The sequence below is a fragment of the Pieris rapae genome, chromosome 5, assembly GCF_905147795.1.
Source record: "Pieris rapae chromosome 5, ilPieRapa1.1, whole genome shotgun sequence".
Lineage (NCBI taxonomy): Eukaryota > Metazoa > Arthropoda > Insecta > Lepidoptera > Pieridae > Pieris > Pieris rapae.
In genome coordinates, this window is record NC_059513.1 from 10,365,848 (window position 1) to 10,387,683 (window position 21,836).

General features: G+C 33.2%; 2 protein-coding genes, 1 non-coding gene and 1 pseudogene across 5 annotated transcripts; 3 read left to right on the forward strand and 1 right to left on the reverse strand.

The window, feature by feature from the left end:
• LOC111003542 (clavesin-1) lies at positions 1–4,417 on the forward strand. Its single transcript, XM_022274122.2, has 7 exons — positions 1–45; positions 382–520; positions 1,684–1,778; positions 2,781–2,925; positions 3,071–3,264; positions 3,590–3,741; positions 4,069–4,417. Exons 1-7 carry the CDS (start codon positions 31–33, stop codon positions 4,208–4,210), a joined length of 882 nt encoding a protein of 293 aa, XP_022129814.2. The 5' UTR covers positions 1–30; the 3' UTR covers positions 4,211–4,417.
• On the forward strand, positions 3,362–3,467 carry LOC123689252 (annotated as a pseudogene).
• A 1,638-nt stretch (positions 4,418–6,055) lies between the features above and the next one.
• LOC123689240 lies at positions 6,056–6,174 on the reverse strand. Its single transcript, XR_006750263.1, has one exon. It is a non-coding gene; the product is annotated as a 5S ribosomal RNA (ribosomal RNA).
• A 1,769-nt stretch (positions 6,175–7,943) lies between these two features.
• LOC123689210 (clavesin-1-like) lies at positions 7,944–21,766 on the forward strand. Of its 3 annotated transcripts, none has more exons than XM_045628408.1 (6): positions 7,944–8,182; positions 17,829–18,012; positions 18,190–18,284; positions 20,442–20,583; positions 20,740–20,933; positions 21,420–21,766. In XM_045628408.1, the coding sequence occupies exons 2-6, from the start codon at positions 17,871–17,873 to the stop codon at positions 21,744–21,746; spliced, it is 900 nt and encodes a 299-aa protein (XP_045484364.1). In that variant the 5' UTR covers positions 7,944–8,182; positions 17,829–17,870; the 3' UTR covers positions 21,747–21,766. The 3 variants fall into 3 exon arrangements, with proteins under 3 accessions (XP_045484364.1, XP_045484366.1, XP_045484365.1); XM_045628410.1 differs by lacking the exon at positions 7,944–8,182 and adding an exon at positions 13,930–13,950; XM_045628409.1 differs by lacking the exon at positions 7,944–8,182 and adding an exon at positions 16,646–16,665.
• The last annotated feature ends 70 nt before the right edge of the window (positions 21,767–21,836 follow it).

Here is a 21,836-nt window from a genome sequence, read left to right on the forward strand (position 1 = left end):
TTCTATTTTGGATTTTGATACTGAATCGTCATGGAAATAAATAAGGTATGTGATTATGTCAAATTGTTTAAATAATCAAAGTTCGCGTTTCTATTCTTGAAAACAGCTAATTGATTTAACCTGACGAGCTTTACAATTTAACTTATTAACGTGTCAATTCCATTTTTAAAAATGGTTTAGGAACGCAAGTTAAAAACAATTTTTTGCAGTGTTCTTCGTTCCTTTGTTTGTTTAATAAACAATATGTATTTTCTTACACATTTCCTCAATCAACAAATACTATACTAATTAATAATACATAGTATTTTATTATTATATCGAAAAAAATCAATTAATAAATTGCTAGGCAACTTAAAACTAACTAACTAACTTAAGTTACAGATTTTGCGCGAAATTCTCTTTAAAGCTGAACTAGAACGCCACATTGTTTCTGAATGTGAAGACCAGGCGCGCATACTTTGTGGAGAGAACCCAGACAAGCGGTTGAATATTATCGAACAACTGAGGGATTTAATATTAGGTATTTACGAACATACGTTAATCTTCCTTCAATCGTTACAGACCTAGTGGAAATGACATTTCATGTCGACTTCTGCAGAGTATATTTTATTCTTTCTTAAAAAGGTATAAAAAAAAACTAGTAGTTTTTTTACGCCATACGCCATACCGATACAGAAACCAATAATTTATCCACAATCTCAGATTTATAATTAAAATCAGAAAAAATTATAATCAGACCGTGATTGTCGATCAATATCCTATCTGCATCCCATTATTCCCAATAACCAAAACCTACGAAGACAAATGAATCATTTCTGGCGACGGATACAATACAATCTCTTCGCTCTTTAGACTCATATTTGATAATCAATATAAACCAAATAAAGTAAATAATATTAAAATATACATGTCTATGTTTAAATCATATCAAATAGCTTTTTAATTATATTAAGTTCAAATCTTAAGATAGGATATTAGCACAGTAAACTGTCATTTTCATACACATCTAAAGGTCTATCCACATATCGATATCCGCTTGTATCGACGGATGGCTATTACAATCCGTCGATTTGGTTATTGGCACACTTTTATCAATATTTGGTTTGAGACGTCTATCTCAGGGTTCAAAAATAGATTGAGATAGTTTACAGGGTTTGGGCGTAAGATAGAATAAGACGATCAATCATTTAAAATCTTGAATGACATTATAGATCTTCAGTAGAGTTCAGTTTTGTTTTTAATAATATATTCTAAATTCTTAACCATAAATGTGAATAATATTATCATAGCGTAAGCAACGTAGTAGTGATTAATTGTTAAGTGCAAATAAATAATGAATGTAATATCTGTTTAAGATTAACATCTTAAACACATATTTCATTCATTTATTAACTACTTTGGTAGTTACACTACAACGGTACACTAACGTGAACCAAAGTAGTCAGTTAATAAGTTTCTTCTTTCAAATAATTCGTTCAATTTTCTTCTACATTTCATGAATTCAGGACATGATTGGTAAACTGTAATTATCGGAAAATATATTCATGATTGTAGTCTATCAACTTGAAAAATTAATGTTTTTGTGAATTGCTACAGTTTATTTTGACTCAATCCTAATACAGTAAAATTATAACGTGAAAAGGATTGCTTAGTATCCACGAACGAAACCGTTGACAATTTCAGAGCGAGGTGAATGTTACCCGCCTAGACTGGACGACGCATTTTTATTGAAGTTTCTACGTGCGCGCAACTGTATACCGGCTCGCGCGCACCGCCTGGTATGTTATTATCGCCTGGTATTTTCGGAACTTTTGTTGTGTAATAACGACACATCTCCAACTAACTCTAGCCACCCTTTTGTACGTGGGTACTACAGTAACCAAAAAAATTATGGCCGCATTTGTACATACATGGTTACTACAGTACCCAAAACGAAGAGTTTATGAGTTAAAATGATATCTAGTTCAAACTGACGTTAGAAATAAACGTTTTTATCGACGTAGAACGATAGCTTACGAAATAGTGTACCCAATAAACTACAGATGGCAATGAAATATGAATTGTACAAAAAAAATTCCAAAGTCGGTTAAGTGGTGCTTGTGAATTTTGTCAACAAGTGTATCGAGTGTCGGCAATTATGTCGTCAGTTTTATATTATATTTCTTTAATTATCATACATCAAAATAAACTTTAATATTTGTACTTTATGATTATGATAATATTTTATAGTTTTAAACGCGAAATTGAGTTTGATTTCAACTTTAAAATATTGTTGTCACGGGCAACTAATTATTATTAAATGTATTTTAATCTATATCCTTTAAGCTATTCTCTGGTTTATTTTTCATAGTTGTAGTTATTATATTCCAACAGATATATGTATTATGTAATGGTTTTTGTTGCGATGTATCGGGCGCGATGCGCGCGGGTTTAGGCCGCGCGAGTAGCGATGAGATCATTGAGATGTAAACAGTCGTGCGGCCCGTACAATAGAGTGGCTATACCTAGACATTTTTATGTTTACTTATCCTGTAATGAGATGGCGCTTTTGCAAAATTTTAAGAGAACTTAATTTAATTGATATAAGATTAAACTTAGATTAAACAATTCAAAGTCAAAGTCAAAAATTATTTAATCACTATGTACACTTATGAACGTTAAATTTGTAATTAGAATTTAAATCAATGCTACTAATTAATAACTTTAAGTATGTATACCCTCAATTACTAGTATTTGTATATATCAGAAAAACGATACAATATTTACCTTGCTTTTTTTAGCTGGTCCGATACTGTAAATTCCGGGAACAGAACCCACACCTTTGGCGCGATGTCTATTGGTATGGCTTAGCTAGACTCGGCAACATCTTTGAAGGGGTCCTATTCGACAGACCGGATGTGGGCAGACTGATCATTGGAAGACTTGGTATAATATGCAGTGACTGAAAAAAAATGTTATTAAAATTTACCCAGTATAATGACATCTCAATTCACAATAATATCAAGCCTTATTAAATAGCTTCTTAATTATATTAAATGGGAAATAACCCCTTACAGTTTATGTGATACAGGTCAATGGGACCCAGACGTCTTTGCTGCTGATGAGCTAGTGCGAGGATGCCTTCTCCTTCTAGAGGTGGGAATCTTGCAACCAAAGCTCCAAGTCTTGGGTGGGACAGCTCTCGTGGACTGCCAAGGGATGACAATGAAGCACATGCGTCATCTTACTCCATCGATTGCTTTACAAGCGATGAATGTTATGGGGGTTAGTTTTTGGAGTTATAAGTGAAGTATGAAATCAACAATTATTACTTGATTTTGATATCAATAGAAATATAATCGTAATAATTTATATTAACACCGCCAACGTCCATACCACGTTGAATACACCGGTTCTCATCCGATCACCGAAGTTAAGCCACGTCGGGCGAGGTCAGTACCGCCTGGGAACACCTCGTGATGTTAGCTTTTTTAAAAGTCTTAACTTTTCACGTATTCAATTATAAAAACTATCTTATCTCATTATAAAATAATGTACATATTTACGTTAATTGAAAAAAAATTAAAACAATGTATTCCAACTTTTTCAGTTTGCATTCCCGCTACAGCAACGTAGCGTACACATCGTGAATTGTTCCCGCGTCATAGAGAATTTGTTCTACCTCTTTAAACGTCTGGCGCCCGCGGACGATCTCTGGAAGAGGGTTTACTTTCACGGATATGATTACTCCTCATTACACCGGTAGGAGTTTGTTAGCTAGTCAGATCTAACTTGTAATGCCGAATTACTTCAGCAGTAGTTAATGCCTTCTTCCGACTGGAAAATGATAATAACTAATAAGGAAAAGTCAGAAGAAGTAAGAACGCGTTTGGAAACGCCGAAATGATCTCACTTTGTACAGGAAGTAAATCTCTTAATATTCAGAAATTGCTAGTTGATCTTGTAGAATAAAATTTGCCGTTTGCCCCCTGTTCCATTAAAAAAAAAAATTAACAGTATAATTCTAAACGTTTGTTTTTTTATTCATTTATTTTAATTGCTAAAGCCTTTACCTATTTCTCGTTACAGATACCTGGACCAGGAATGTCTTCCAGAAAGATACGGAGGACACCGCGAAGCGGTATCACTAGGTGAATGGCTTACTGCTATCAACCAATATAGAAAAGAAGACTTCGACAAGGACATGAGTAGCATTGGCTATGCGGTTTAGATTTTTTAACAGTTTATTACTTTAACCATATTTTAAAAACTGAATTGAAAAAAGGAAAAAACGCATCACGAGGTGCTCCCAGGCGACCCCATCCAAGTACTGTTACTTAACTTCGGTGATCGGACGAAAACCGGTGTATTCAAGGTGGTATGGACGTTGGCAACAAATGTGTTAAAATGTATCTTAATAATATTCAAAAAACACAGATATTAGGTAATTAAAAACATGCGTTTGTTTGTTTAATAAACGTGATTACTAAAATTGTTTGTTTATTTCTTCAAGAACATGGTCCTCGACGCTTGTCAAAATGTATAGACAAGCTTATTCGTGAAATTCAACGATATGTACTTTAATAGGTATTATTTCTTAAGTTACGAATTACGATTCCCGGCGAAACTTTTAAATTGTTACATACAAGCTCATTAATAATATAAATTACAATTTTTTCGGCAGTGAAAATGAAATGAAATAGATAGGAACATACAACTCACTACATACATTATTAACAACTACTAAGATTTTGATTTACTAAGACTGTCTGAATATCGCGTAGTGTAATAAGCACTTTAGGCGCTGTCTCTTCTATCATAACGTAAACACAATTTGACATAAAGAACTGAATCAGTTCTGGTAAGTCAAAATAAGGCGGAATTATTAAACATAATGTACACATTAATTTTACAATATTTAAAACATCTCCCACCCAGGAATCGTATAATTAATCGTACATTTCTCACATTTGCTTGAAATCCGCTGCAACTGAATCTTACTACAGAAATATTATTAGCTATACCTCCGTCCCTGTCCAATTTATATATGTATAATAATATAATAAAAGCACGTTTGACTTCAAATCATAACAGAAACAATAATATATATATAGCTTTTCACATTTCTTTTTCTTGCGCGCTAGCTACCTTCAGTAACGTCGATCTGAACCTCGTCACGAGTAAAGGTCTCATGCGGCTTTTTCTAACTAACTGTGTCCATGGCTTTCTTCCTCTATTCACTTCCTGCTATCGCTTCTATTTCTTCTACGAACAGTTTTGGGGTGCTCTCTTCCTCCTTTCGCCTTGGTACTTTCATACAGTTGTCTTTTGGTGATATTAGTTGTTTATACTACGTCTTTGCGTGTTGTTCTCACGAGTACGTAAGTGCGTGCTCCTATTTCACCATGCCTCCTGCTGATAGAGGACAAATCTTTGTTTTTAATTTTTTAATTTTTATTCTTTATTACTCAATATGTCATATGGAACATGGTGTAGTGGTTGCAGCTCCTTACAAGCATTGTGTAAAAAAAAACTTGGCGATTAAAAAGAGTGGCGGAGAGTTTATTGCCAGTTCTTCTCTTCCGTTCTACGCCCTTGATTTGAGAACTGGCAGTAAATGTAAAATTAAATTCATTTAATATTTCTTTTTTTGACGTTCATAAGTGTACATTGTTACCTACATGAATAAATAAATTTTGAATTTGAATTTAAAGTCTACTTTTTGTCTGTTTATCATGCCATTGCCACTTCTGTTTTACGGCATAATGTAAGGCACCTATTTTGTTTGTCGTTTTATTTTAGTCAGTACAATTTCGGTAGTAGCGCCATCTCTTGTAGGACAAGTTTAAGAAGTAACTAATTAAAAAAACATAAAGAGATATAAACGTTCTTAAATAAACAAATAAACTTCTGAATGACATCACCTCGTGATGTAATTAATGAAACTGAGTAGCAGCTGTATAACAATGCAGCTACTCAGTTTATTTAATTATTACTTACATAAAAATTAAAAGCTTACTTTTATCTTAGTTTACTGATCGATTTCCAGTTCCTGATCTATAAAAAAAAACAAAAAAGCCAACATCACGAGGTGTTCCCAGGCGGTCACCCATCCAAGTACTGACCTCGCCCGACGTTGCTTAACTTCGGTGATCGGACGAGAACCGGTGTATTCAACGTGGTATGGACGTTGGCAGCTAAATTATTTAAAATTCTCTTTATAATAGTGGCACAACGATAACGACAATAAAACACATTGATACGTTTATTTATTTATTTCGTAACCCGACAGTCAGTGGAGTAGCAAAGGGGGGACAGCCGCACCGGGTGTCACCTTTTTTGGGTGTAACCCACCCGGTCTCTCAACTTTAAGAACAATGTACAAACAAAAAATAAATCGCTAGCATAAATATTCAAGGATTACTCCACTAGCACTAGCTCAGCTCTATGTAGAATTCGGGGATTCCCGCAAAATAGCCTGACGTTGTCGTGGAGGATTCCCCGTCCCATACTCGCGATCTTTTAATAAATGATCCATGTCCTTTATTATATAAAATGTATTGCCTTTTACTTTCGATGGGGTGATACCACAGACTTCCGCACAGGGTGCCACCCAAGATACTACGCCACTGCCTACAGGTAACAAAACAAAATTATATATAATAACAAAAAAATAGCCTGAGATGAAACACATAGTATGTAAAAAGTATTCAATAATAAATATTTAACTTAGTGATATCCTATTTGGATGTGTTGTGTGATGATGTAGAAGTATATACGTGGTGGTGTGTATGTGACCAGCCGTCCCGTTTTGAACAGGACTGCTCCTTTTTCCAATTACGAGTCCCGGTGTCCCCAAAATATTAAAATAATTTGTGGGACGAAAAATTGAGTAGCAGAATATAAAAAAACATGCCAAGAGTTTCTGCATTCCTATTTGAAATGGTCACCAGCTATAAACAAATTTGTTCGTCTGATAAATATGAATAGTATTAAACATTTTGGATACTTACCTCAATTTTGTGATTCGTAATATTTAAGCCTTTGTCTAAATAAATAACTGGTTTTTTTAAATGACTAATTATTTTACCTAAATTAAACCATTGTCCCGTTTGTCAAGTCCTAAAGACTTTAGGTATGCGCATGAGGTGATTTTGGGCTATTCTTAAGCATTCCGCTATTGCTTAAATAAGTCAAGGCTTAAAAAAGGTTACATTAAAGTAATGAGTTAAGTCATGAAACAAAATGAAAATATGGCACAGTCGAGTACCATAGATTATAATAACTAGCTTTCGCTATAAGCTTTGTTTGAACAGATAATGCTAGTTGTAATAATCTCTTTGGTTAACAGAGCTTTCACTATTTTTATTGGCTAAGTTCAATGATCTTGAAATGTATGTCAATACTTCTATATAGGTTTTATTATTTTTACATGTAATAAATGTAGATTGATTAAAGTCTTATTAGTTCGGGAATACTCTAACTAATTTACAACGAAGAGTGTTCAGAAGAGTTGTTCGAATTAGCTGTAGGTACAGCTGAGTACAAATGAGCGATTTTTGAGGCGGTTTTTGCCGCGCTCCATCACTATCTGGAATCAGCTACCCACTGCAAAAGAAAACTGAATTTTCCAAGGGTATCACGTAACACCGTTTGCCTCCTGTAACATAAAAAGAATCCAACATAAAATCTAGCAATTCATAACATTTTAAGCTATGTTGTATTGCCAAATAAATAAATACATACAAATATTTTATAGACCAGAAAAAACGTGCAACGGTACCATGTGATTACTCCGCTCACTTGTTATGCCAGGGAGCAATGAAATAAATGATTTAAGCTGACCTTACTTTTAGAATAATATAAACAATACATTAGTATGTTTCTTATAATAATACTAGTGATATGCGAAACACGAAGGTAACAATTGTTTTGCTTTACGCCTTGAAAATCGAGATATAAAGTATAAACTATAAACACATTTCGTTCCGCCATCATCAGAGACGCACGCCTCAAAACGGGTTTTTAATTTTAAAATAGAACCTCTTTACGTGGATACGAGTGAATGTTTGTGGTCATTCAACTGTTTATAATTTTTCAACAATTTGTTTTTTGAACCTTTGGTTGTTGACATATTATATTTCTATCTGTGGTGATAGTGTTGTGTTATCGGAAGGCGTTGTTTGTGATTTGAATTAAGAAGGTATTGTCTTTTTTGGAATTATAATTTTGCTTCTTTATACTTCTGTGGCCCTGGTTAGATGATAGACGCCAAATATTCTACTATGCTTATTGACTACTTATTTTCGGACATATATATATATTATGTAAGTTTATATAAATAAGTATACATGTATATAATATTATCTACTGTGAGTGTAGTTAATCTTATCAAGTAAAAAAGTATTTATTTATCACAATCATAATTAAAGAGGGCTAGTAACGAGTAAAGAGTTTGTTGTTTGTTGGCTATAATTATGGAAAAATCCATTCATTAACAAACAGAGCTTAGAACTTGCTCTGAATCGAGAATATCTTTTACGAATTCCCCTTTTTTTTATATATCAGTATATCAGTAGTGTGTATATTTATTTCACAAATTATTTCGGACCACTTTTATATATAAGATCTGTCTTGTCTAGTATGAGAAAACATATTTCTTAAGTTCTAGGCATTGCGACAGATAGTTACTAATTATAGTATTATCTAATACAATTACTACTTCCTATTGCTTTTCCGCATGTTACATTTTACATGACGTTGTCAAAGGTATGGAAATATATTTCAAATTTTCCACAGCTTGATTGATTCGCGTGGGAACATTGCCATTCGATTCAAAGGATAATTATTACATAAACTCAAATTCAATAGACAATTCCACATACCCTTCTTGTTAGATATTACTAGGTATAGAGTTATATTTGTATTGATGTGTGGAAATATTTAACAAGATTATTCCTGCGTGGCATAGCTGCTTGACTGTGGTTAATATTTGGAAATGTAAGTCGCGCCAGCAATCTCAAGTTACTTATAGGAAACTTCAAACAAAGCAAAACATTTAATTAAAATTTTCGTACAAAGCAGCGATTTTTTTTTTAATGTACAACTTTTTGTAAAATAAGAACAAGATAAACGAAACTTTTCAAACACGTATATAATAACATTATGTGCAAAATGCATTTTAAAAGAATTACAATTTCATCGATGGAAACATTTTTATTACATATTATACAGTTTTGGTAGTAGTAGTGTAGTTATTCATAATACAAAATCGATATTAAAGCCTTGACTTGTATAAGCTATCGCAGAAGATGCTTGAAATTTAAAAGAAGTATTAAGAATATTCATAGCGCTTGCACACTTCTTTCGCACAAACACACACACACTCGTACATAAACTCACTATCACAGCATCACACAACATAGCTGAATTAGGTATTTAGTTAAATGTATTTAATATTTTTTATTTCATTCTTCTTTTAGAATATGTTTGAATATTTTTGTGTATAATGTTTATTTCATATTTTTTGTTCTATATAAATTATATTAGTGGAATTAAATAATAAAATTACCCACTTAAGACACAATAGTATTTTATCATAATCTCAAATTGATTTAAAATTTACAGCAAAACCAACTAACCTTACCTTGTATAGAGTATTGATTTTTTGTTTCATTGTGTGACTTGATACAGAAGGATTAATTGGCCTATGACAATGGTGTACACACTACACACATGATACTTTTTACTGTCTAAAGCATTTCAAAACTGAGCTGATAAGCAGTTGATAATGAATTAGTAATTATTATGGCTCGTTCGGAATATTTCGTTGTTAGAACCGATCCATATTTTATTGTTTTTGATGGGTCTTCTTATGTTGGATGTTGGATGGTAACTGGGTCATGTTTTAGATAATAAAAATATGTAACTAAAATAAATAAATCGGTGCCACTACAACCTCTTTAGGTCTGGAACACAGATTTCTGAATCATTTTTAAATCTAATCGGCAAGAAGATGATCAGCCTCCAGAGCCTGACACACGCTAACATGTCGGTTTTCTCACGATGTTTTCCTTCAACGTTCGAGCTAATGTTAAATGCGCATAGAAAGAAAGTCCATTGGTGCACAGCCACTGCTCGAAACCTCAGGTATGAGAGTCGCACGCTGAAGCAACTAGGCTGGAACCAACACTGCTCAAAAATAAAAATAACAAGCAAGAATAATTTTCCAATATCAATAAATTGTCTTTAAAGAAAGTTGTACGGCTAAAAGGAAAGTACTACCGAAGACAATTAAACTAACCGCTTCTTGAACCTACTGATACGTACGTACTCAAGATGATGAAATATACGATAGCAGCTAATTATTTAAAATTTTCATCTTTAACGACTTTCTGAAAACAATAATTTTTACCAGCAATTCAAAACTATACTAACACTTACAATCTCAACCTGTCATATGCTAAAATAAAAGTATTCTTTTTGTGCAACAAGTTTAATTATACAATTTTATATGTTCAAATACCTAAAATCATTAATATGTCAAATAGAAGAGATTTTTTTTTCTATCTTTCTATACCTTTCATTTATATCATTATGTATAAGTAAAATCGATATTATCATAATTATACTTTATTTTATATTGTAAGTACTAGCGGACCCGATAGACGTCCCTCATAATATTTCAAGTGATCAGGATATTAAACAAAGTACCTATGGAATGAAAGATAAATAATGTTTTGGGAATCAAACCTAGATCGTTTGGTTACGCGCTAAGAGCTTTAGAGAGCTTTTCGAGACTCGTACCTAAAAACCCAGCTGTTTAGTTGCACTTTAGGTAAACAACCTAGATACTGATTGCAGTGCCATCTACCGGGCTGATTTGTGAATCTAAACTATGCCAGGCGCCATCCTATGCATACAAAAAATAATCACTCGAATCGGTCTAGCCGTTTAAGAGGACTGACATACACGCGTACAGCAGAATTATATTTACCGTCCTACGCAAAATAATGGAAATGAGTTTCAGGGACGGGTTGGTCCCAGAATAGAATTCTATAGAGTAAAAATATTTTGGTAGTTCTTTGTTTGGGTACCCTCGTATGACAGATCGCCAGTTTGTTATTTTGTTTAATATATTTGTATTTGCTATATGCCTGTAAGTATTTATATACAATTAACATTAATTGTGTTAGTTGGACAGTCAACTATTAAGCTTCATACACGAATTTATTTTTCTCAATAAAATAAATCTTCCAATGAAATATAAATTGGTTAAAATTTTTTGCCCACTGACGCAGACGTATCAATTTTCATAACAAAAACTAACTGATCCGGCAAACATTGTTTTACTGTGTATATTAATTATTTCTCGGAAACATTATAATTTAATAAAAATAAATATCTACTACATTCAAGGGTTGTATGTATTTGTGTCATAAGAAACAAAATTTAGGGTGAACCGACCACTATTAACATTTATAAGGATGAAAAGTAGGTGTTGTCCGATTCACAAACCGATATACAAATATAATTTCAAGAAAAGCGGTCGAGCCATTTCGGAGGTATTTAATTACAAACTTTAACGAATTTTATATATTAAATTTTTAATGCATTGTTATTTGTTAGCGTTTAATTAAACAGACAAAAAATTATATACTCACTAATTTAAATTTAATAGATATACGTTTATTAAAACCTTAACATAGCAATCAAATATATAGTATTTACAATTATCTTAACTGGAAAAGGAATAACCGACCGCTCTGCGGCCGCCCCAGCATTTATTCTTGTAAGACGGGGCTAACGTCTCCACACAAGTAGCATCCCATACCAAAGTCCGTCCCTTCCAAGGGATCAACGACGTCCCATCCGGCCGCTTGCCATCGTCTCTAGCGATGCGTTGCCTGGAACATTGACGGAAGCAAGAGAGCGGTGTATGATGTCTTGTGTGTTGAGCGCAGCGTGGAGAGTAAAACCATCTGCATTCTTTTGGCAAAGGAGGCCTTGGCTACTTACTTGAAAGCCAGGGCACTTATGGGGGGTACATATGGACACTCCTAAGCGGATGCTGATGCAATACGAAGTGATACAGGGTCCAAAAGATCCAAAAGATAATTAACCCTAGAAAGATAGTCTGCGTAAAATTTACGCATGCGTTTTCGAAAAATTGCTCTCACTTTCTAATTAGCGCGAATCCATAGCTGTGCGTTTAGGACATTTCATTCGTCGTTGGGAGCTGCCACGTGCCGTAAGTGTCAATGAGGTAAGTGCCACCGATTTTGAAATATAACGACCGGGTGAGTCAAAATTACGCATGATTATCTTTATCGTGACTTTTATGATTTTGGCTTATATGACAGTTTTATTGTGTTTCGTAACTTTTAATACTTTATATCATAACTAATATTGTTATTTCATTTTTAAAGATATTGAGGCAAATATATAACACAATGGGGAGTACCAATTTAAACGAACACGAAATCCTGGCCGCTCTTATGCAAAGTGATGATGCTTCCGTGTGAGGACACCGACAGTAAAGTAGCGGACCACGACAGTGAAGATGAAGTGCAGAGTGACACAGAAGAAGGGTTTGTAGACGAGATACAAGAAGAACAGCCGACGCCAAGCGGAAGTAATATCTTAGAAGAGCAAAGCAGTACTGAGCAACCAGTCTCCACATCGGCCTTTCGTAGGATCGTAGCCTTGCAACAGAGGACAATTGGTTTACCTCAATCCCTTTGGCAACAAGCTTGGCTCAAGAACCTAACCTAAAAATAAGTTAAACATTGTGGGAACCATACGATCAAACAAACGTGAGATACCGGAAGAGCTACAAAACAGTCGCTCCAGGCTAGTGGGGACATCGATGTTTTGTTTTGACGGACCCCTTACTCTCGTCTTCTACAAACCGAAACCGGCAAAAATGGTTTATTTGTTATTATCTTGTGAGGAGAATGCTACTATCAACGAAGCTACTGGCAAACCAGAAATGATAATATATTATAATCAAACAAAAGGTGGCGTTGACACGCTAGACCAAATGTGTTCTCTGATGTCCTGTAGTAGAAAGACAAATAGATGGCCTATGGCTTTATTATATGGAATTTGCCTGCCTTAACATTGCCTGCATTAATGCATATGTAAGTTACAGCGATAATGTTAATCGTAAAGGAGAAAAGCCTCTAAGTCGCAAAAGATTTATGAAAAATCTTAGCTTGGGACCGTCTTCTTTGTTTATGCGTAGACGTGAGAAGTACCTACTTTGAAGAGATATTTGCGAGATAAAATCTTTGATATGTTGCCAATTAAAGTGCCTGTTACATCCGAAGACTATAGCAATGAGCCAGTAGCAAAAAAAAAAGGATTTATTGTTCTTTTTGCCCTTCTAAAAAAAGGAGAAAGGCAAATGCGTCCTGCAAAAATGTAAAAAAGTTATATGTTGTGAGCATAATACTGATATGTGCCAAAGCTGTTTGTAACTTACTTTTATGTAAATGTATGTTCCTAAATTATAAGAAAAGCTTACTGTTGATTTTCTACTTAAAATGAGTCTGATTATTTGAATAAAAAATAAGTTTTCATTAGGAAGAGTAAGTGTTATACTATTTTATTGACTTATAGAAGACGTTTAAAGTTTTGTTTATTTTTTAAATACAAATAAAGAAGTTTAACAAATTATCTGCATTATTAATTAATTTAATATATGAGTATATATAATAACATAGAATTCATTAAAATAAACTATTAAACCTAAACCTACAACTAATTCAAATTCATGCGTAAATTTTACGCATGATTATCTTTTCCGTATTACAAAATATGATTATCTTTCTAGGGTTAAGGACCTATCCGGTCGCCAAACTCCAAAGAAGTACAATGTTTCTTTCCATTTTTGTCATCGTTCTCGTCTGTAAAATGTCCGTCATGAAATGGCAGCCATGACTGGGTCCACCTGCCGAGCCGTCTTAAGTAAGTAATTTTATTGTTCGATCAAATGAGTGCCACGAACTAATAACTATTATAAATTCCCAATATGTGTACTTTAATAATGAATAAACACTTTTTTGATACATTACTTTTTTTAAAATCGATCAACTAAATATAAACCTTCTTTTGAAATACCTGTTATTTACTAATATACCATAGCCAGTTTCAGTTTGCTTTATCTTACATTAAATTGATTACATAACCAATCGTTTCGTAAACATTTAAATAGTGCCTATATTAATACTTACTTGCCTTTACTTGGACATAAATTACAGTCAATTAATATGATGTTATTTCTTTTGCTGTTCGAAGTAGGTCTAAGAAACCAACAATGGTTCAGAAATTACTGGATGTCTTTTAAAGGTTCTCTATCTCTAAGTAATCCTCTCTACTTCCAAACCCTCGCTATTCCTCTGGCATTGAGAGTATACCTGGGTGGCAAGGTACCGTTTGATAAAAAACAGGAAATTTGTCGAATCACGGCTCCAACTTAAAATAGCTCCAATTGTACTGCATTTTACCAGCGGATCCGACAGACTTTGTCCTGCATGTAATTTCCAAGCGATTAGTCAAACAAAGTATGAGAGTATCGACTGCAGCGCCATCTAGACATAGACATAAACATATAATAAATACCTATATATTACCTCATACAGTTTCTTGTCTTCCTTTCTAAAAGTTTTTTGATGTAGTGTACTGATCTAGTTATGAGTATATTTTATTACATATTTTGCATTTTTTTAATAAAATTATAGATTATTATTTTATATGTATTTTATGAAAATTTGCAGCACACATTCTGTTAATGTTATGTCAAACGCCATAAGGTTAAATCAAAAAAGTTTCAATTGATTAAGTATTCTTAATTTTTCTCATTTCCGCGCAATTTTCTTATTAATAACAAACTCAACAAAAAAGCAAAATCGGTCCAGCCGTTCACGGGTCATGCCGTAACAAAGGGCAATAGGGATTCATTTTTATATATTGATATAGACCTGGAACATTTTCAATTAATTTTCTGCATTTTATTACCGAAACTGTCTTTTTTCTGAAGCCGGCTTTACTTATGGGCCCAACGAGCTGTATGTCAATTTTAAATGCTTGTTAAGAATGTGTGCAAGTTTATATTAATTATAAATTTCTCCATTCCACAGCAGTTTTAGACTAATATACCATTGATGCAATTCCAAACTAATGTTTTAATAATGAGATTTTAATAGCGATTCGCTACGCAAGCCGAGATTGCATTTTAGTTTTTGTATTATAATAATAAAGAGAAGTGTTAGCCTAGTGGTATCGGTTCGCAGCTTTCATTCCTCAGTCGTAGGTTTGATTCCGGCTGTGCAGTGAGCACCTGAACATTAATTCTATTGGAGATTCGCTCGAACGGTAAAGGAAAACATCATGACTAAATTAGCTTGCTGGTACTAAAAATGTCGAGGGCATGTCAGGTACAGAAAGCTGATAATCTACTTACTTGCCTATTAGATTGCAAATAATCATAAAATCAGATCTATAAAAAGGTTGCAGCGCCACTATGTTTTTATTATATTACAATAATTTAACCTCATTTATTCCTTGACATATTCCATATTTTTAAATTAAAATTACAAATATATTAATAATTATAATAAAATTAAAATTACAAAAGATTTAAAATTTCATACAAAAATATTTTTCTAAGGACTTTTATAAAGTATAGGCATCCACCAACTGGCTCCAACTCTCTATCTTAAGTATTTTCACACAATCAACCACTCACCAACTTGTAACCTCGTTTTCCTTAATGATATTATGCAAGAAATAACAATATTTATAAAAATCAAGTCTAATTGAAGTAATTGTAAATTGGCTAAAAAGTAATTTAAGTCTTATCTGATTTACTAAAATGGATATTTAACATACAGAGCCTACTTTAGTATTGGCAAAGACACTCTGTTCTTGAGTTCTATTTTTTCACTTACCACTGTTTGGCACTTGAGACGAAACAATACTAGGCATTAAAAATTTTATATAAATAAACTACTGTTTGCAGTTTAGGCGTTTTAGCTTTGAAAATATAATGTTTAAAGAACTTTATTTCTCATTACAAAAAAAAATTACATGAGAAATTTAATATTCATATGTATATACGAGCGAGATGCACGTGGCCATTCCGTCTCAACTTTTGTCTTATTTATGTTATGTTATGTACTTATAAACTGTAAAATTATGAGATTGCTATATGCTTACATAAGATTTTCCTGTTTTCGTTGTGAGTCTGTTGTTTTTGGTATTTATATAATAATATAAAATTATGACTGTTCCATACTACCGTCATATTGAAATATCAGACTGACAATGTCAGCTAGCTGTATTTTTTTGGTGCTACATAAACTATCTACCAAATTCTAATAAAATACTTTAATTTACTTATTTTTACCCTTGCGTTATTAATTACAATGACAAAGTTTTAGTTATCAAACGGTTCTGATTTCTAGATATGTAACTTATAAGATATATTAATAGTACAGGTAGATAATAAATCTTATCATATCATTTGTTTCTACGTTTATAAATGCCTAGATACTAGTATACATTGTTTTATTAAGACATTTAATTTTCAAATTAACATTGACATTGATATTTCCCCTAATAATGGTTAATTTTTATTTACTGGCAATACATAACAGCGATGCCGGCCAAGAAAAGTATATGGTATTGTGCATAACATTCATTTTCATTATTAAATGCCTTCTCCTACTTCTAGATAAGTTGCTGTATGTAACAATGATATTTTAATAATATTCAAGATAAATGTACGTACACCTTTTTAAAAGTAAAGGGACCACTTTCTTATACCTTTCACTATCACCGCTCCATAATAAACGTGCCGAAAACGGTAAAAGAACCGTTAATAACAAGGTATTCTTTATTTAAACGTTACTTTCAAGCTGTGAAAAAATTTAATTGTCAGTGTCATATTATGTTAGCAGAAGTAAATAATGCGTTTCCTAAATATTGATCCACTGTGATTTAATATACTTCAAGTCGATTATATTATCAGAGATTATGACAAGCAGATATCGTACTCAGCCACTGTAACTTACTCTAGATAAGAAAGAACGAACGAACTGTAAATTTATACGTCAGTGATTAGTACGAAAAAGTCAAGTCATTTGTTAAACTTTTTACACGATTATGCGTCAAATCTTAATGAAAACCCATACGCGTTAGTTTTAATTTTAAACGGATTAAACGTTCATTTATCTCCCATATGATAGATTTTTATCGTATTTCTTGTTAAAAACTAATTAAAATCGAAACGTTCACCGTGCAATAGCATTTTTTTAATTCCTTTTTGAATAATCTACTGTTTGTGAAGAATATAAATATATAGAAAAACAATAGTTCTAGAAAATATAATTCGACTCGTATTGCCATAATTTAAGAAATTGGTGTTGATTTTATTTACGGAGTTACCATGTTGATCATGATCGTCACAAGAGGGTCCTTGGGATTTTCAATAGCGATTCTGACAGTTTAATTCCGTGCGATTCCAAGGTTGTGACCTCATTGGTTATATGGAGAGACATTCTAACATACAGAAACGTCGGGCGCAACCTGACTGAACTTTAAATCAAAAATATAAATATTAAATTTTTAATTGAATTTTTCAATTCGATATATAATTATTCCTTCGTTGTAAAAGCTTAGTCAGCTTAACTTTCTTCAGTTTCTTTTTGCTTCCTGACTTGCCTAATTTTCTCAATATGAAGTCATGTTATCTTAGTAAATAGGATAGTTAATACTAGGATAGAATAAACGCCTAAGAGTTTAAATCTATTTAACAATTCCTTTATTTATTTTACTAATAACAGATGCATTGATCTCCGAGCCGTTGGCTTCATACCTACATAAGTATGGCGTTCATCGACATCGCATTCGCAGCTGAAATCAGCAGGTTTGAAGACCCGGAGTTTGAGGAGGTAGCTCGACGGAACTGCAACGAGGATCCTGACAAAAGACAGTCGGCAATTGAGGAACTAAGGAGTATCATCTATGGTAAGATGTTTACAAAGCATTCATCACAAACTCGTAGTTCCATTACTCTTCGTGTATAAATTCGTGAGCCTTCGAAGCTTTGTCGAAAATAATAGGCTAGGAATAAAACCCAACCTTTGCATTATAATGCAAATGCACCATGTATGTAATGTAAATGTTTTTTTCTTTTATATTTAGAGCGAGGCTTGTGTAACCCTCGTCGAATGGATGACGCCTACCTTCTTCGCTTCCTTCGTTGTAGGAGATTTATACCGGCGCTTGCGCATAAATTGGTAATGTATAAATAAATCTGTTCTATAATAATGCTGGCTACTAAGAAATAATATTTAATTCCTCAATGATATCCAAATTTTTGAAGTGAAACTTCTTTAGAATCGTTGTGATTTCAAACTGAATGCAACGGAAAAGCGACAGTAAAAAGAGACAGAAACATATATTCATAAGATTTGACGTGGGAGAAAATGAGATAGATAGATAAACTTCTTAAGAATCGTAATTACAAACCGGATGCAATTGAAAAAGCGACAGTAAAAAGAAACAGAAACATTAATTCATAAGATTTACCGTGGGAGAAAATGAGATAGCAGGCATTAAACAGCCTCTCTTTACTGCCGCTTTTTCATTTGATCGAATTTCAAACTTTCGATGTTTTAGTTTTTGCCAAATTAAAAATTTATATTAAACTTATAAATTAAAATTTATCATTAAAATATACTGTTATAAAAGAACACACACATTTAGATAATGGAAAATGAATAATTTATATATGATTAATAATAAAAAAATTGTTTTTGAAGGTTTCACTTCTACCATGTGTGAATTGCACATATGTTTTTTTAAGTAAAGATTTGTATAATGCGATTGATTCATACGAATTCCTTAAGAATCAAATTTTCGTACCCTACACGTTATACATACCTAGTAATTATCAAATGCACTTTAAGATTTACCACTTTAATGGACAAGATTCGATTCTCCGTCAAACAAACAATTAAATATTTGATGGACACCAGACAAGAAACAAAGCATTTTACCATAAATTATAGGCGGTAGTTAAAACGACAAAACATTATTGTGTTGTCGATAAAAGCATTGAACATGCGGTGTGTAAAGTGGCACCAGGCATTAACCGTATCAGACCTTGACTCCCTTTCCATTTCTAATAAAATTGTTTCCATTATTCAACACAATACGGATTTGAAAATTTCCTAAAATATAAAAAGAGATAGATTAAAGGTATATATATCGTCGGCGTTTGAGACACTCATGCATGTATGAATTTTCTTAAGGGGCAGACAGAACTAGGGCGGAACCCTCAACAATGAGAATCCCCACAACAAAGACTTCGAAAAAAAACATTTGTGCAATTCACACATGGTAGAAGTGAAACCTTCAAAAACAAATATAAATTAATCATTTTCCACTATCTAAATGTGTGTGTTCTTTAAAAACAGTATATTTTAATTATACATTTTAATTTATAAGTTTAATATAAATCTTTAATTTGACAAAAACTAAAACAACGAAAGTTTGAAATTCGATCAAAAAAAAGCGGCAGTAAATAGAGGCTGTATAATGCCTCCTATCTCATTTTCTCCCACGTTAAATCATATGATGAATTGATGTTTCTGTCTCTCTTTACCGCTGCATCCGGTTTGAAATCACGACGATTCGAAAGAAGTTTATCTATCTCATTTTCTCCCACGTTAAATCATATGAATTAATGATTCTGTCTCTTTTTACTGTCGCTTTTTCGTTGCATCCGGTTTGAAATCACAACGATTCTAAAGAAGTTTCACTTCAAAAAAAATGTTATTACTGTTTCCGTAAACACGTAACTATCTCATATGACATAACTAAAACAATCTCATTGCACTATTTTTCGTAACCTACTCATTTGTCTCTTTTTATCACAGCATATAGCCTTTTAGACAGAAAGAGAGGTCGCATTCGCATTCGCAATCGAAATATTTCAATTTTTTTTAATTTTTTTATTGGCCCTATAGTAACAATTGACGCATAATGAGAATATTGCAGGCAAAATGAATAACTACTGTATTAATTTAAAGTGCCGTAACTCGTAAGAGTTAAGCGTACCACGCTTTTACACATTTTTGTAGTACAATGGACAAGGTTCTATAATCACCATCGTTACACCGGGGTTCGCAAATTGCATGGTTACGGATTGAGAAATACATATAATTTGTATTTAGCAACTTTCATATTTTTGGAATACGTTCTGTTATCATGACCGTTGACGTAAGACGTACAATTACCAATTTTTGGCATTTTGTTTTACAAAAACTCTGCTCTGAATTTTATAATATAACTGGATTCTAGTTGACCATAAGGCTATTTAATATTATTTTAAATGCAGCCCAATGGTACTGTGTATTATTTTAAGAGATCCTTATATCCGTGGTTCACAGATGGTCCGATATGAAGACTTTAGACGTAAAAACGCATACTTGTACGACTGCAGTGCGTTCGGCTTGCAAAAAGTGAAGAATGTGTATGGAGGTACATTACCTGATAGCCCCGAAAATGGCCGCATCACGCTTATGAGGTTCGGTGAGTTTAAGCTGTCAGACAAAATATTTTCTTAAAATAACTCTAAAAAATATATATAATTAAATTGATCTTTATTCAAAGATAAACAACATATTATATAAATTTAGTTTAATTTGAGGATAACTGTTTTTTTTAACAAAGAGGCATTTATACCAGGGCGCTGGGACAGCGAGGAGATACCAATAGAAGACGTAGTGCGATGTGCACTAATCATGGATGAAATAGCAGCCATGCAGCCTAGGCTACAGATCCTTGGAGTCACTATTATTGTGGACCTGGAGGGTTTAGGGGTTCGGCATGTTAGCAAGCTGACCAGAACAGTTGCTGGACAGATTGTAGCTTTAATGGGGGTATGTTATATTTCATTGAATTAACAATTCGACTTAAGGAAAAAAAACAAGAAAAGAGCGTACCAATTCATAAAAGGCCGGCAACGCACCGCGAGCCCTCTGGCATTGAGAGTGTCCGTAGGCGGCGGTATCACTTAACATCAGATGAGCCTCCTGATGTTAAAAAAAAATAATGGTGCGGCGTCGCACCGAATTTTTTTTTTTTTCGTTTCAATTTTATTTTACCCCTCCTTGCCTCGGGTCACAGGACTTGGGACCTGCACAGCGGCAACGCATAGTGTGACATGGTATAGTCATTTGTGTGGCCGCGCTCTAAGCGTAACAATTCTAAATAACTTATTACGATTATAAAAATCAATATGACATTTGCATGCTTATTTGTATATGGCTGACTATGCGATTCATAATAATCAGCTATCTAATTTCACGACTATCTTAGCAAATAAACGATTTCATTTCAAATAATAAACGAAGATAACTTTTCAGGTTTCCTTCCCAATCAACATCCACGCAGTGCACGTGGTGAACTACAATTGGTTTATCAGCACGTTCTTCAGCCTCTTCAAGCAGTTTATACCAACAGCAGCGTGGGCTCGCCTCCACTTCCACGGCTACGACATGGCCTCCCTCCACAAGCATATAGACCCTGAATACCTTCCACCAGACTATGGTGGCCAGTGCCAGCACGTCATTAGTACTGAGGAGTGGTTGCGCAAGATCGATATATTTAAAGATGATTTCATGGTGAAAGAACTTAGAGAACTTGGATTTGTGGTTGAAAGTGATAAATGTAAGTGGTTCGATGAATGGTAATAAATATTAAGTATTGTTTATTGTTTTAATTTTATTTACTAAGGTAAAAGACCCAATAGATGAGTATGTAGCAGTATATGATCACATGGA